Source organism: Felis catus, chromosome C2 (assembly GCF_018350175.1).
Source record: "Felis catus isolate Fca126 chromosome C2, F.catus_Fca126_mat1.0, whole genome shotgun sequence".
Classification (NCBI taxonomy): Eukaryota; Metazoa; Chordata; class Mammalia; order Carnivora; family Felidae; genus Felis; species Felis catus.
The window spans coordinates 51,045,125-51,058,177 of NC_058376.1; the positions used below are offsets into that span (position 1 = coordinate 51,045,125).

Below are 13,053 nucleotides of genomic sequence, written 5' to 3' on the forward strand. Positions count from 1 at the left end.
TTCTAAAACCTTGGGTACAATGGAAGTAATGTGAGGTATTACCTCCTCACTGCTATTTATTGTGTGCATGGATGCATCACAACTTGCCACTAAAAATAGTGCTTGGGTGGCTCAGTCAGTTAAGTGTCTAAACCTTGATTTTGGCTCAGGTCATGATCCCACAGTGGTGAGACTGAACCCCACATCAGGCTCAGTGTAGAGTGCAGAGCCTGCTTGGGATTCTCTCTCCCTCTATCTCTGCCCCTGCCCCACTCGTGTTCTCTCTCTCTCTCTCCCTCTCAAAATAAATAAATAAACTTAAAAAAATATATGCTCTCATTATCTGAAATTCAAAAGTCCTAAGTCAAAGATAGAAAATCATTTATTCACTTAGTCAACAAATATGTGCTGAGTACCTACTCTGTACCAGTACCATTCTAGGGCTCTGGTGATACAGTAATAAATCAAGAAGACAAAAATCAATGCTCTCAGAGAATTTACATCAGTTCCGACTGGTGGGAGTGGGTATCTGGAATGCTGTGTTAGGAAAGATCCTAAAGTTACCTTAGCTTTCCTGAAGGGACAAGCAAATGTTTACATACAGAGATTTTTGGAGTTGCTGTTTCACAACACAGAAGAGGCATTTGGTAGATCTGGAATAACATTCACTGCATTTGTTAGCTCACTGACCAGCAAATGCAGAAAGCTAATTCTATACTCTAATCGAACTCCTTCTAATCCACCCATCCCACTCCACCTTATCCCATAGTGTGTACAGAAGAGGTCTTCCTTCTCCAAATATTTTAACCCAGACACAACAATAGTAACCAGAACTAAATGAATACTTACATACTAGGTTCTTGTCCAAAGGCTTTATCTGAATTAATCCATTTAATTTTAGAATAATTCAATGGGGTAGATACATGTCCTATGATTACCCCAATTTTATAAATGAAGAAACTGAGGTACAGAGAGTTTAAGTAATTTGCCCAGGTTTGCAATTAGCAAGCACAAGAGTCATGATTTGAACCTGGCAATCCTTTCTTCAGCTTTCAGAGTCTATTGTCTAAACATTAGGCATACGTGCTGTCATTTTAATTTTAACTATACTTGCTTACTTCTCTTTAATTTGCAATGTCTTTATACTTTTTGATGCTGTTCGAAATGAAGGGAGGGAATAAAAAGAAAAATATAGCAATGAAATAGTTTAATTTGTTAAATATTTATTGTGTGCCTACTGTATTGCACTAAGGATATTTGGTGTTTGGGATACACTGGGTAAAAAAACAAAACACAAACAAAAAAACCTAGGTTCCTATCATTCCAGTGATCAAAACAAATAAAGAGATAAATGATCATTTCAGGTAGCAAAAAGTGCAATGAATAAAAATAAGCCGCTATAAGGGTATTGAGTATAACAGGTGGTGGGAGAAGGCCTTTCTGAGAGATGTCAGATGAAACAAGGAAGCAAGTCATGAAAATGTCTGCAGAACTTCTTGATGGGAGGAAGAGCAGGTACAAAGGCTATAAGGAATAATAAGGAATAATAAAGAAGATACTTTACAGAGGGAAGTCACAGCAGATTGATAGAACCTTATGTCAAAGAGTAGCCGGGAGCTACATAAACACCAGGGCTTGTAGGGCATGATGACACTGAATCTTATTCACATGTCAAACAAAAGTTTACAACAGGGGACAAAAAGACCTCTGCTATGAAAAGGTGGAACTTCAAAAACAAAACAAGACAAAAAGCTACAGTCATGTGGTTGAAGATTAGAAGTCTTTATTTACAGACTCTGCAGCTGGGAGCTAACTTGCCAGGTCCCCAGTGATTTTGTAATGCAGTCTCATCATCAGGGAATGTGCAGTCTTCCTGGCTGAGAGCTTCAGCAAAAGATTCTACCCCAGGTTCCTCAGAGCCCTCGGGCCAATTGTGAGAGAAAGAAAAGGAGACATGTTACATCTGTACAGCACTGTCCTACAGAAGTGTATATACTAGCAATCTTTGTTAAAACAGTCATCGTTTTCACACAGTCTTCATAAGCCTCCTTTTCATAAAGAACTCTTGTCCTGGTTACATGAACACACTGGTAAGATTTTGGACAGAATTATGAATTGTGATGACTGCATCTATCTGCCCTCAAAAGGCCACAACAAAAGTCTCTATTTCACTGTGATCTGTGAATGCCAAAGACAACTTGAAAGCAGAATATTTACTTTTAAAATGGTTAGATAGAGTTACAATAAAATTTTTGAAAACTGTCAGCATTTCCTTTGTATATATTGGCATTCTGGGGAAGTATTCATAAGATACCATAAGAAGAAATATGCTACCTCAGCCCTGTTCTGGCAAGTGTTTTTTTTTAATGACATATCAAAAATTTTAAATATATATTCCTAACTTCTAATCATTAGAAAGCATCTTTAAAATCACATACCTCCATGCTCTATTGAACTTGGAATTATAAATAACGATTAACTCATTGAATTTGACCGAGAAACAATTGAGAAAATACTATTTATTGTCAAAGAGACCTTAACCAGCTCACAGACTTCAGTAACGTACTGCTTCATCAGAGTATTTCCTTGTGATTGGTAGTGGAGTGGTTTACTAGCTACACGGAAGTTATTATAGTGCCACTGTTCATAATGCTTAGGCTGAGGCCACATCAGCAGTTTTACTATAAAGATTTTTTTTCAGAGTTTTATAGTGCTATAGTCAAACAAAAGGATATTGTGTAAGTAAACTGCTTCCAAAATGTTAGAAAAGAAATCATGACTCCAGATCCTTATTTCCTCTCTCCAGGCATCTAACGCAAGAGAGCAAAGGTAGCAGTAAATTACAAATCAATCTTTGGGTACCAATAAAGGAAGCATAAAATCTGACTGCATGTATAGCTCCACAAATACAAATCTGCCTTCAAATTTAAAGTTATGAATTATTTGTAGCAACAGCAAAAGATTTCTCTTTGTTGGTTGGATGGATTCAGTCACCAAAGCAAAGCTAATGAAGAATGTCTAAGGTTTGTCATTGCCGAGTCTTATGAGAGATGCACGGTTTTGATGTTATCTTTCACTTTTTGTCCATGGTCAAATGTAGCCATAGGAGAGACTTTTGCTATAGAAAATGCCATGCAGGGAAGGAAAAGAAAACAGTAAACATAATCTTCATATTGAGCATGGTGATATGTTCTTTTATCATAACCATTAACTAATAATTTTTTCCTCAAATAAAGCAGAAAACCCTCATGCATGTATAAGAGTTAAAGTATGTCATGAAGTGAAACAGAAACAGACACCCTTCTCACCCCAGGTGATGATTTATACCCAAAGGTATAAAATTCATTTTACCAAGTGAAACTACAGATATTTTTTTTTATAGGATTGAGGCATTCTCCAGCTACGAATCTACAATCTGGCCTGCAATGAAATATTTAAAGTCAAGAGAAGATCAATGTAAAGAAGTGTGAAACATCAAATGGACTAAAACCTTTTATTTATTCTGTCTCTAAAAATGGAAACACTACATGCCTCAGTCATATCAGATAGATTAAGCTGAATAAGCTCCCACTTAAAGACCGTGTACAAACTACTGCATAAAGAACACTAATGCCAATGTAAGTCACTGGTGCTTAGAATCTTAAGCCATATACGGTTGATTCTCATTGTTCAAGTAGTTATGATGTATAAAGTTGCCTGTAACGATGAATTAGTGAATACTGAATCATGGCCCCTAGGGAAAACATAGGGTTAGGTACTTGTGAGACTCTGGTCAGATGTTTTTATCAACTGATCAATACAAAATCTTATTGTATGTATGTTCCTGTTTAAAAGACACCTTATTTTAATATATTATTGATCCATTAACATTGAACTCACAGCCAATAGATTACCAACAAAATGCACAAAAACACAGAAACTGTAACTAAAACTAGACTGCAAAAAGGACATTACTTGTAGTGTGAGAGCTGACACAAGAAAGTACAGCTTTGCCTTGTTTGACCTCATACTTGTGTAGGCAACTCAACTTTTTTGTCATTCTATATATGTGCATGCTTCAAATGACCTTGAAAACACGAGTATTGATTTTGAGAGTACAAATAAAATTTAGTGAGTAGACTAATTCACAAATATGGGATCCGGGGACTATGAGGATCAACTATATTCCAAATGATTACTTTATTAGGAAAACAATTCAAAGATTAAACGAACAAAAAAAGAAATTTGCAAAATTTATTCAAAAGGCCTAGGATCACTAGTATTATCATTTCAAAAAATCAACACTAATTTCAATTTGAATTGCTATTTTAAATTAAACTACATTATTTAAAGTAACACAAAGTTTACTTCATGGACTTCCTTTTAAAGTGTCCATTTTAAATATGCATATTTTGTAAATTATCCCCTCAGGCTATTTGTTAAATAACTAAAAATATTCTTAATAGTCAAGATGATTAAAAACAAATTAATAATTGTACCGGGGGCACCTGGGTGGCTCAGTCGGTTAAGTGTCTGACTTTGGCTCAGGTCATGATCTCACAGTTCGTGAGTTCAAGCCCTGCGTTGGGCTCTGTGCTGACAGGTGGGAGCTTGAAGCCTGCCTCAGATTCTGTGTCTCCCTCTCTCTCTCTCTCTGCCCCTCCTCTGCTCACACTCTGTGTCTCTCAAAAATAAACATTATTTTTTTAATAAAAAATAATAATTGTACCATATCTACATCCCCTTAGAATTAACTATTAAAACTAAGAACTTAATATGTATACACATGCAAATATCTTTTTTAAAAATAGCAACTTGTTTTCTCCCCCCAAAAATCTTTCTCAACATACCTTCTGAGTCATCTCCTAATTACAGGCATGGTGGGGGTGTATAGAATAACTGGAACTACAATTTGTGCTATCAGTTAGAAATGTAAAAGTTGGATTTTGGTGAAATCATATCCATTAGTAGTTGGGATAGATGAGTGGGAGAACTCTAGATAGCTTTCCCCTAGATTTGCTTATTTTTGTCAAAGCTACCCTAAATGAAATGATGTGCTATATGAATAGTAACTTTTTCTCAATATTTTGTAATGTGATTAAAAAAGCATCTTTAGAAAATGTTGCTATTTTTAAAGAGATCTGTATATGTGTTCTAAGTAAAAATAATGTGCTTTCCCATGTGAATATAGTTCCGAGATAAATCCCTACCTCCTTGCTCACATTAGATTTCTACCCCTAAAAATAACATAAAAATTCTGAATAGTTCATGAATTGTCAGAAATTGTAAGAGAAACTGTGTTCATTTTCAAAGGAAGTGAGCACCCAAAGGTTTCCTTTAGCCAGAAGCATGTGATAAATTAGAAACCATGATGTGATTTTTAAATAAGCTTTTCAAAAATATATTACAATGTGTATCATAGCCTGAAGAAATGTTATTTGATGGAACATCCTAAGTACATATTTAAGTCATGAAAGAGAAACAGCTTTTGTCAAGTAAATAAAGCAGGCTCTATCACCTCATGCATCCAATTACCACAAAAGAATAAAAAGGAAATGAGCACATTAAATAGAAATAATTGTACTCTCAGTTGGGAATTCAAGGTCTTAGATAGCACTCCACCGGACTTTAAAGGGGAGCAGCCAGCTGATGAGTGGCTCACATAGAGTCAGGGCATCTTTAATATGGATGAGGCCCTCTAGAGTTTGTTGAACAAAAATCATTACATGAATCCAATCAGGATATTTAGTTTCTATACATAAGTTGTGCATTTGCTTAGGGCAGGAAGAAGTCATTATAAAAATAAGCGCTGTGCAGGAACAAATCGGAGGTGTTATAAATAATAAGATTAAATCTCAACTGAAATGCATTTATGATATGTAATATTAGTCTGACATTAAATTCAATTTGCATTAAGTAATAAATAACATTTCTTAAACACCAACATTCCTTTATCATTTATATCAATGTCAATAATAAATATCTAGTGCTATATGAGGGAACCATCTCAAGAATATTCATTTCCTTGATGGAAAACCTTGCTGTTTATTAGAAATGACAAGATAGCTGTCAGGGTGAGCTACCAAATGGGAGGCTTAGGATATATAAATGATATAGTTTGGAATTTTGTATAAGAGGGGCCTTTATGCTCCCAAAATATTTTTTTAACTACTATAATTGAGCTTCAAATTTCACTCTTGGGAATTTACCAGCATCTCAAGAATTATTCATTAAACTATAAGGAATCTTAGCATAATATTTGAAACAAAGGGAGGATAACCAGCTAAGACTATCACTTTATGAGAGTGATACAGAACATAGGTGCCTGGAGGGAAAGGACTTTCTCTGAAGGGGAGTGCATGGACTTTTAAATTTTGTCTAGAGTTGCCTCAGAAGGCTGTGAGGCTTCTTCTCAAATACACACACACACACACACACACACACACACACACACACATATGTATATATATACACACACCCATATGTGTGTGCGTGTGTGTGTGTATAATAGTGGGAAGCTGACCTGATCATATGATCAATGTTGCATAAGAGTATTCTAAGAAGAAAGGAGAAAAAGCCCATATGAATTGTCAAATTAAATTTTAGGAACAAAACATAATTTCACAAATATTGTTAAATTAAACTATATCCACATCTTATCTTCTCATTTACATTTTAATGTCTCAGGGAATTTTCCTTTTCTACTAATAACTTAGGCTGAAACCATAAGAAATTAGGCAGTAGGGCAGAAATGATCTCCATACTTTTATATTCCTCTTGGATTTAAAAGAACTAGAGCTTCTTCTAAACATATCATTCAAGTAAAAGGAATTTTATACTTAAAACAGTCAAATATATCACTGCAAAAATTGTTTTACTCTTACCTCCTCAATGCAGTTCTAGCCTCATCTGTAAAGAGAGTATCTAGCCTACATCTGTATACATGTAGGTAGACAACATATTGCTATACAGCATACATTACCTCATTTGACTGACATAATCGTTACTGAGATTGGCTGCGCACACGTTAGCACCCAAGAGAAAACAAGTCTTTAAAAGGGCAAATGTTTTGCTTAAGGTCACTTAATTCCTAAGTAAAAAAAAAAAAAAAAAAAAAAAAAAAAATATATATATATATATATATATATATATATATATATATATATATATATATAGGAATAGAACTCAAGGTTTCCATCTTTCAGGCCGGTTCCTTTCCTTCTAGTCTGAGCCACCACACTATATTACCTCATTCAGATATTTTTTTATTTTTATTTTTATTTTCTTATTTTTTCACTCAGATATTTTTAAACCAATCTAGACTTCTTTTACCACTATTCAGTAGGAGATTTTCCATTTTTTCTTCTAGTCGCCTTTACTGGCTGTTTCTGCAGCCTCAAGTTATAGGTGTGTGAACACCATTTTCCTATCAAGGTGGTGAACCAATCATTCAATAATTATTCAATGAAGCAAACAATAATTGTAAGAAAAAAATGAAAATCGCACTCACCTTCACTGAATTCATACAGTGCTTAATCTGTACCCACCTGAGTCACAGGAAAGGTTAGAAAAAATTAAGAAAACTTTGTGCAAACAAAAGATTGCAAGAACAGGAAAGGAAAATTATGGTTTAAGGCTCACTCTGGGAATGGACTAGTTTATCTCTATAAACTTTCAAGCTTTTAAAAGTCCTTATTCTATTTAACTAGTTATTTAAATTCCATTTAACCAACTAAATGACAGGAAGTTGCCTAGGGGCACTGAAGATGAGATGAAGACACTCATCAAGGGCAGCCTAGCTAAAAATATTTGTAATGCACTTGGATTTAGACTTGGTCCCTGCCTGTCCCTGGTTATTTGCACTGCATTGCACAAAACCTCTCCACCTCTGTGCTGCACTTGTCCAAATAATTACTCTTTCAAGTGCTTGAGAAGATCATGATTATCTTTTCCCACAGCACTTGAGCAATTGTCTATATGTTTAGTTAACTGCTCCCTCCTTTTCTCAGTAATAAAGTTTGTTAGTCAGGTCCTACATCAGAAATGAGAGAGGAAGGAGGAGGTGTAGGACACGGAGATTTGGAGAGCAGTGAGCTTCATGTACATGCTGATTCTCTGCTCAAGAAAGAGATCTGGGGCATTCAAGCAACTGAAACTTTGGATTGATTCGAGCTGCTGGACACATCCAAGTGAAAGAAAACCCCAGTAATTCAGAGTGCTGTGATATTTCTTACTGTCAAAAATTAATGTACACACACACACACACATTTGAATAGTGTATGACTATAAACTGCTTGCACTATCACAGTATCTCAGTCTTTGAAAAGTACATTAACAAAATATTAACTTTATAGCAGAAGCACTTGCTTCCACTTAACCTGTTTCTGCAATTTCCAGAGTTTCTTTTGATGATGTCACCTTCTGTTCTTTGTTTTACTTTTACTCCACTGCCAAGGATGAAAATTCAAAAAGCCTAACTTTGAGTTATGCAAATGGAAAATGAAACAAAAAATATTAGCCAAAATAAAATAAAATTGGAATCTGTTAATCATATTAAGAAAGAACTCTGCTTTCTTTTCTTTCCTCTTATCCCCCGCCCCGAACTTTGCACAACACTGAGTCTTGGACTGGGCACAGATTAAGCACTGAAAGAATACATCACAAAAAGAACAACAGTCAAATAATGCTCAGATATTATAGAGATTCCCTTTCCTTACTCTTATTTTTACTCTGAAAATTGAAGCTGTGCCATTTTCTAAAATGTTGAATTGATACAGCTGAACATGATGCCACAGTAGAAAACTACTAACTTTCCCCTTGTTGTGATCTATGTCAGACTGACTATACTACTTAGGATAGAATTGTTCCATATAAACCACTGATGGAAAATACGTCTCAAACAAAAATATCAATAATTAATCTGGAAATGGCTATCCCTGTTGAAGAATGGAATCATGTACTAATGGTTTCTAGTGAGCTCTTTTAGCATGCATTGAAGAAGAAATAAGGTACAGTGAAAACACAAAGATCTCCAATTGTTGGTAGGGTCCTGACTGACTTTCTACAGTACAGTTCTGAAAGCCCAGAGATGTCCAGTGTCACAGCAACAGCCAATCAAGTGAATGTGTATTACCTGAAAAGTGCTCTGCTATTGAACATAATACCAAGACCTGTCACTATTTCTAGTTCTAGTCTTTTTTTTTAAATTTTTTTTAACGTTTATTTATTTTTGAGACAGAGAGAGACAGAGCATGAACAGGGGAGGGGCAGAGAGAGAGGGAGACACAGAATCTGAAACGGGCTCCAGGCTCTGAGCTGCCAGCACAGAGCCCGACGCAGGGCTCGAACTCACGGACCGTGAGATCATGACCTGAGCCGAAGTCGGCTGCTTAACCAACTGAGCCACCCAGGCGCCCCTCTAGTCTTTTTTTTAAATATATATACACCAATGAAGATATACCAATTAATATATTCTTGTATATATACCAATGAAGAACATGTGAGTGGACATTTTACAATTCAGGCAGAATAGCTGTTCTATCATCTTAAGTGATACTCAATGTCTTAGGGTTTCTTCTAAATGCCATTGGTATTATGCTTCTCTGTGCCTTAGGAGTCAAAGATGAGACGAAAAGCCACCAAAACATTTATGGTAAACTAGCTTATGTCAGAAGATCCCTTAGAGACAACTGAATCTGTGACATGGGAAAGCTGATAATATGTAATCTCAGTATCTTTGTGATATATATATTTGGCATATATATATTTAACTTGATCTCCTACTGCCCCATACCCAAGCCTTCATTTTCAGAGAGTAAAGGAGTTAATAAAAACATATAGCAATATTTCAATATTCCCTGATACTTAATTCAGTATTTTTATAAAAAATATTTCCACACACATTTTAAATTTTTTTTTAATTTTTTTTTCAACGTTTATTTATTTTTGGGACAGAGAGAGACAGAGCATGAACGGTGGAGGGGCAGAGAGAGAGGGAGACACAGAATCGGAAACAGGCTCCAGGCTCTGAGCCATCAGCCCAGAGCCTGACGCGGGGCTCGAACTCACGGACCGCGAGATCGTGACCTGGCTGAAGTCGGAAGCTTAACCGACTGCGCCACCCAGGCGCCCCTCCACACACATTTTAAAATGGCATCAACTTCAACAAGTCAATACATTTTATTGTGTTCACCTTACAGGGAAGTAAACTAAGATTCAGACAAATTAGAGAATTTAACCAAGATAACCTAGTGGCCTATAATGGCAAACTCACTCCTCACTTCATGTTGCAAATATCTTCAATATTTGTTTGTTTGCCTCCCTAGGGAAACAATAATATATACCATCCAAAATGAGAGACATAAAGATATATGAATTCCTTTCCTTTTTGGCATTCTTAAGAGTAACTTTTTAAAGCAATTTGAACTGTTACAGAGTCACCAAGAAGGCACAGCATTAATGAGGACAGCACTGACATAGAACATTTTGACAAAACATAACGAACTGCTCACTTTTTATAAGGAGAACAGAAAGCTGTGATAGTACCTCCAACTCAATGTCAAGCCCAGGCTTGTTGGGATTTTAACTGGATGAGCAAAAGTAATATAATGTGCAGAAATGTTAAACATCCATCAAGTTCCTGTTGGAAGTAAACATTTCAGAACAGCAAAGAAGTGTTTTAAGAAGCAGATAATCCTTGTAGACCATGGTGAGGTTTGCAAAGTATTAAAAAGGAGAATAAAATAGAACTGATTCCCCACTCCACCTCCTCCCAATATGAGCTCCTTATTGACGGCATAGATTTAATTCAAACAAGTCAAATACTCCCTTACAGACTTTGGTGGAGAACTATTTTGTTCAAGTACCTTAAAATGAAAGCACAGGAGAGGTGATCTGATAACATATTTGAAAGGCTGAGGACCATGCTTACAACAAAACCAGGCTGGGAATTATCTTATTATCCCCAAATGGCTTCAGGGGAAAAAAATGTCACTATCCCCCAAGAAATATTTTATAATTCAAATATGACTCCAGCAACAAGATAAGATTTTCAAGAATTTGAAAACACTTCTCACTAGCTATTGGGAAAATGAACAGCATTCAAGTGATTTCTGGGTCTTTTTGAATAGCATAATATTCACACCTATGAATGGTGAGGCCTATACTTTGGTTAAAGTTAATTACATAAGTTTGCATAGACACAAAAATAGTACTAACAGATTTGCAAGAATACTATATAGCAAATAACGATCCACAGTATAGTGGGGAGAGTGGTAGGAACTTCTACATCTTTCTCAGCAGTTACCATGATTTTTTTACATGTAAAAGTATTTATTTGTACAAATGTTTAGAATACAGAAAGAAAGTAAGGAAAGAAAAAAGACACCTCAACTCCAAAGTGACAGTGAATTAGGGCCTGCCCACAGCCAAGGGGAAGGCCACTCCAGAGTGCCCTGGCATGGATTGCCCCACCCCCACCCCGGTGCCAACTACTCCACCTCAGTGTCCCCAGGCAAAAAACTGAGGGATCAGGGTGTGAAGATCTTCCCAGCTGCTAGTGAGCATGCAAGGGAAGAAAGGGATGTCTATGTGGCCTCCCTGTGACCCAGAAGCCAAGATACACAGAGCAGGAGGCAGAGGCTCCCAATTCAGTTAGGGGCAGGAGCTGCATGTCTAGGAAGAACAAAAGGGGATTTCGGAGGTAGACCTTTTCATGGAGTTAAAAAACAGGCACATTATCCAACATCTCCCGGTGGCCAGAGGGGGGCAGAGTTGCCACCTGAGCTTACTGCTGCCAAAAGCAGACTAGCACAACTACCCGAGGTTCTCTGCACTTGCGAAAGAAGAGGGAAAGGTGGCATGAAAAACAAGAGAGGAAGAGAACGACAGCCCTAGAGGTATGGAGGCAGTGGGGGTGGGGAGCATATCAAGAGGAGTTCTGGTTCCAGTAGATGGAAACTCTCTCCTTCCACAGGTCCAGAAACAAGCTGCGGCTCCAACTTCCTTCAGGAGGCTCAGACACGGATGGGGTGAGGTAGTACATATGGTAGCCACCATCACAGTTGTCACAGTGATCTCCAAGGCGCTGCACAGTGTCTCCAAGGTGCTGCACAGTGTCTCCAAGGTGCTGCACAGTGTCTCCAAGGTGCTGCACAGTGTCTCCAAGGTGCTGTAGATGTTGCAGCACTTGTGCTAGATGCACTGCCAGCAGCAGGTCTTCACAGCTGCCATCGTCACCAGGGTGAAGTTCAGGAAAGACAGGTGCTCTGAGTGGCCACAATCAGAACAAGACACCAGCTCCTTGGACTGCCCTGTCTTCTTGTTGATCTTTGAGTTCCCAAGGCAGAAGTCACCATAGTGTTGGGCAGGGCCAATCCGTCCAGACCCTTCTTGGATTTCTGCTCCTCTGATCTCAGAAAGCTGGGGTGGGTGGCTGTGAGTCTTCCTTATCCTCACCCTGCTCCTTAGCCAAGTGGGAGTGGTGACTGAGGCCTGGTCAGTTCTTGTAACATTGTCCACAAATGTCACAGGCACAGGGCTTGTCCCGATCCCCAGGATGGAAGTGTCCAGATTTGTATAGGCACTGTTCACACCTCTACCCTTGGATTTCCCCCTTACCCAGACACCTGGGAATGTCTTCTTAACAGTCCTCATCATCAGGGTCATCCAGGAAGTCATCTGGTCCTAGAATCCATGTCCCTGCTCAACTGTCAGTCACAGGAAACTTACCCAGGCTGTCATCATCCTCTCCGGATCTAGAGCACGTCACTTCTCCAGGGGGTCAGTGCGCAATAGAGCCTCTAAAATGCTGCCATCTTGAGAGATCAACCCCTTTTCCTTCAGGGTCTGGTCTGTGTCTGGTTTAATAGATGGTTAAAAAAAAAAGTCTGGATCCTCACAAGGGTGGAACCACTTCTTTTTCTGGTGGCACAGTACATATGGTAGCCATATGTAGGACAGGGTAGGAGTACAGGTACCCAGAGGCCAATCCTGGACCCTGGTGTCTCTTTCCCATCCAGAGATAACAGTTGCTCTGGAATACTCTAGGCTGTGAGTCCAAGAAAGGAAGGCACACACTGGGCTCAGCACAGAGGT

General features: G+C 37.8%; 1 protein-coding gene across 1 annotated transcript; it reads right to left on the reverse strand.

Annotated features, from left to right (window-relative positions):
- Positions 1–10,095: 10,095 nt before the first annotated feature.
- On the reverse strand, positions 10,096–12,851 carry LOC123379794 (zinc finger protein ubi-d4-like). Its single transcript, XM_045036436.1, has one exon. The coding sequence runs from the start codon at positions 12,634–12,636 to the stop codon at positions 12,151–12,153; it is 486 nt and encodes a 161-aa protein (XP_044892371.1). The 5' UTR covers positions 12,637–12,851; the 3' UTR covers positions 10,096–12,150.
- Positions 12,852–13,053: the final 202 nt, after the last annotated feature.

What these genes read in the sequence shown, in the direction of transcription:
- LOC123379794 (XM_045036436.1), bottom strand. Translation starts at nt 12,636, where the DNA reads ATGACTTCCTGGATGACCCTGATGATGAGGACTGTTAAGAAGACATTC.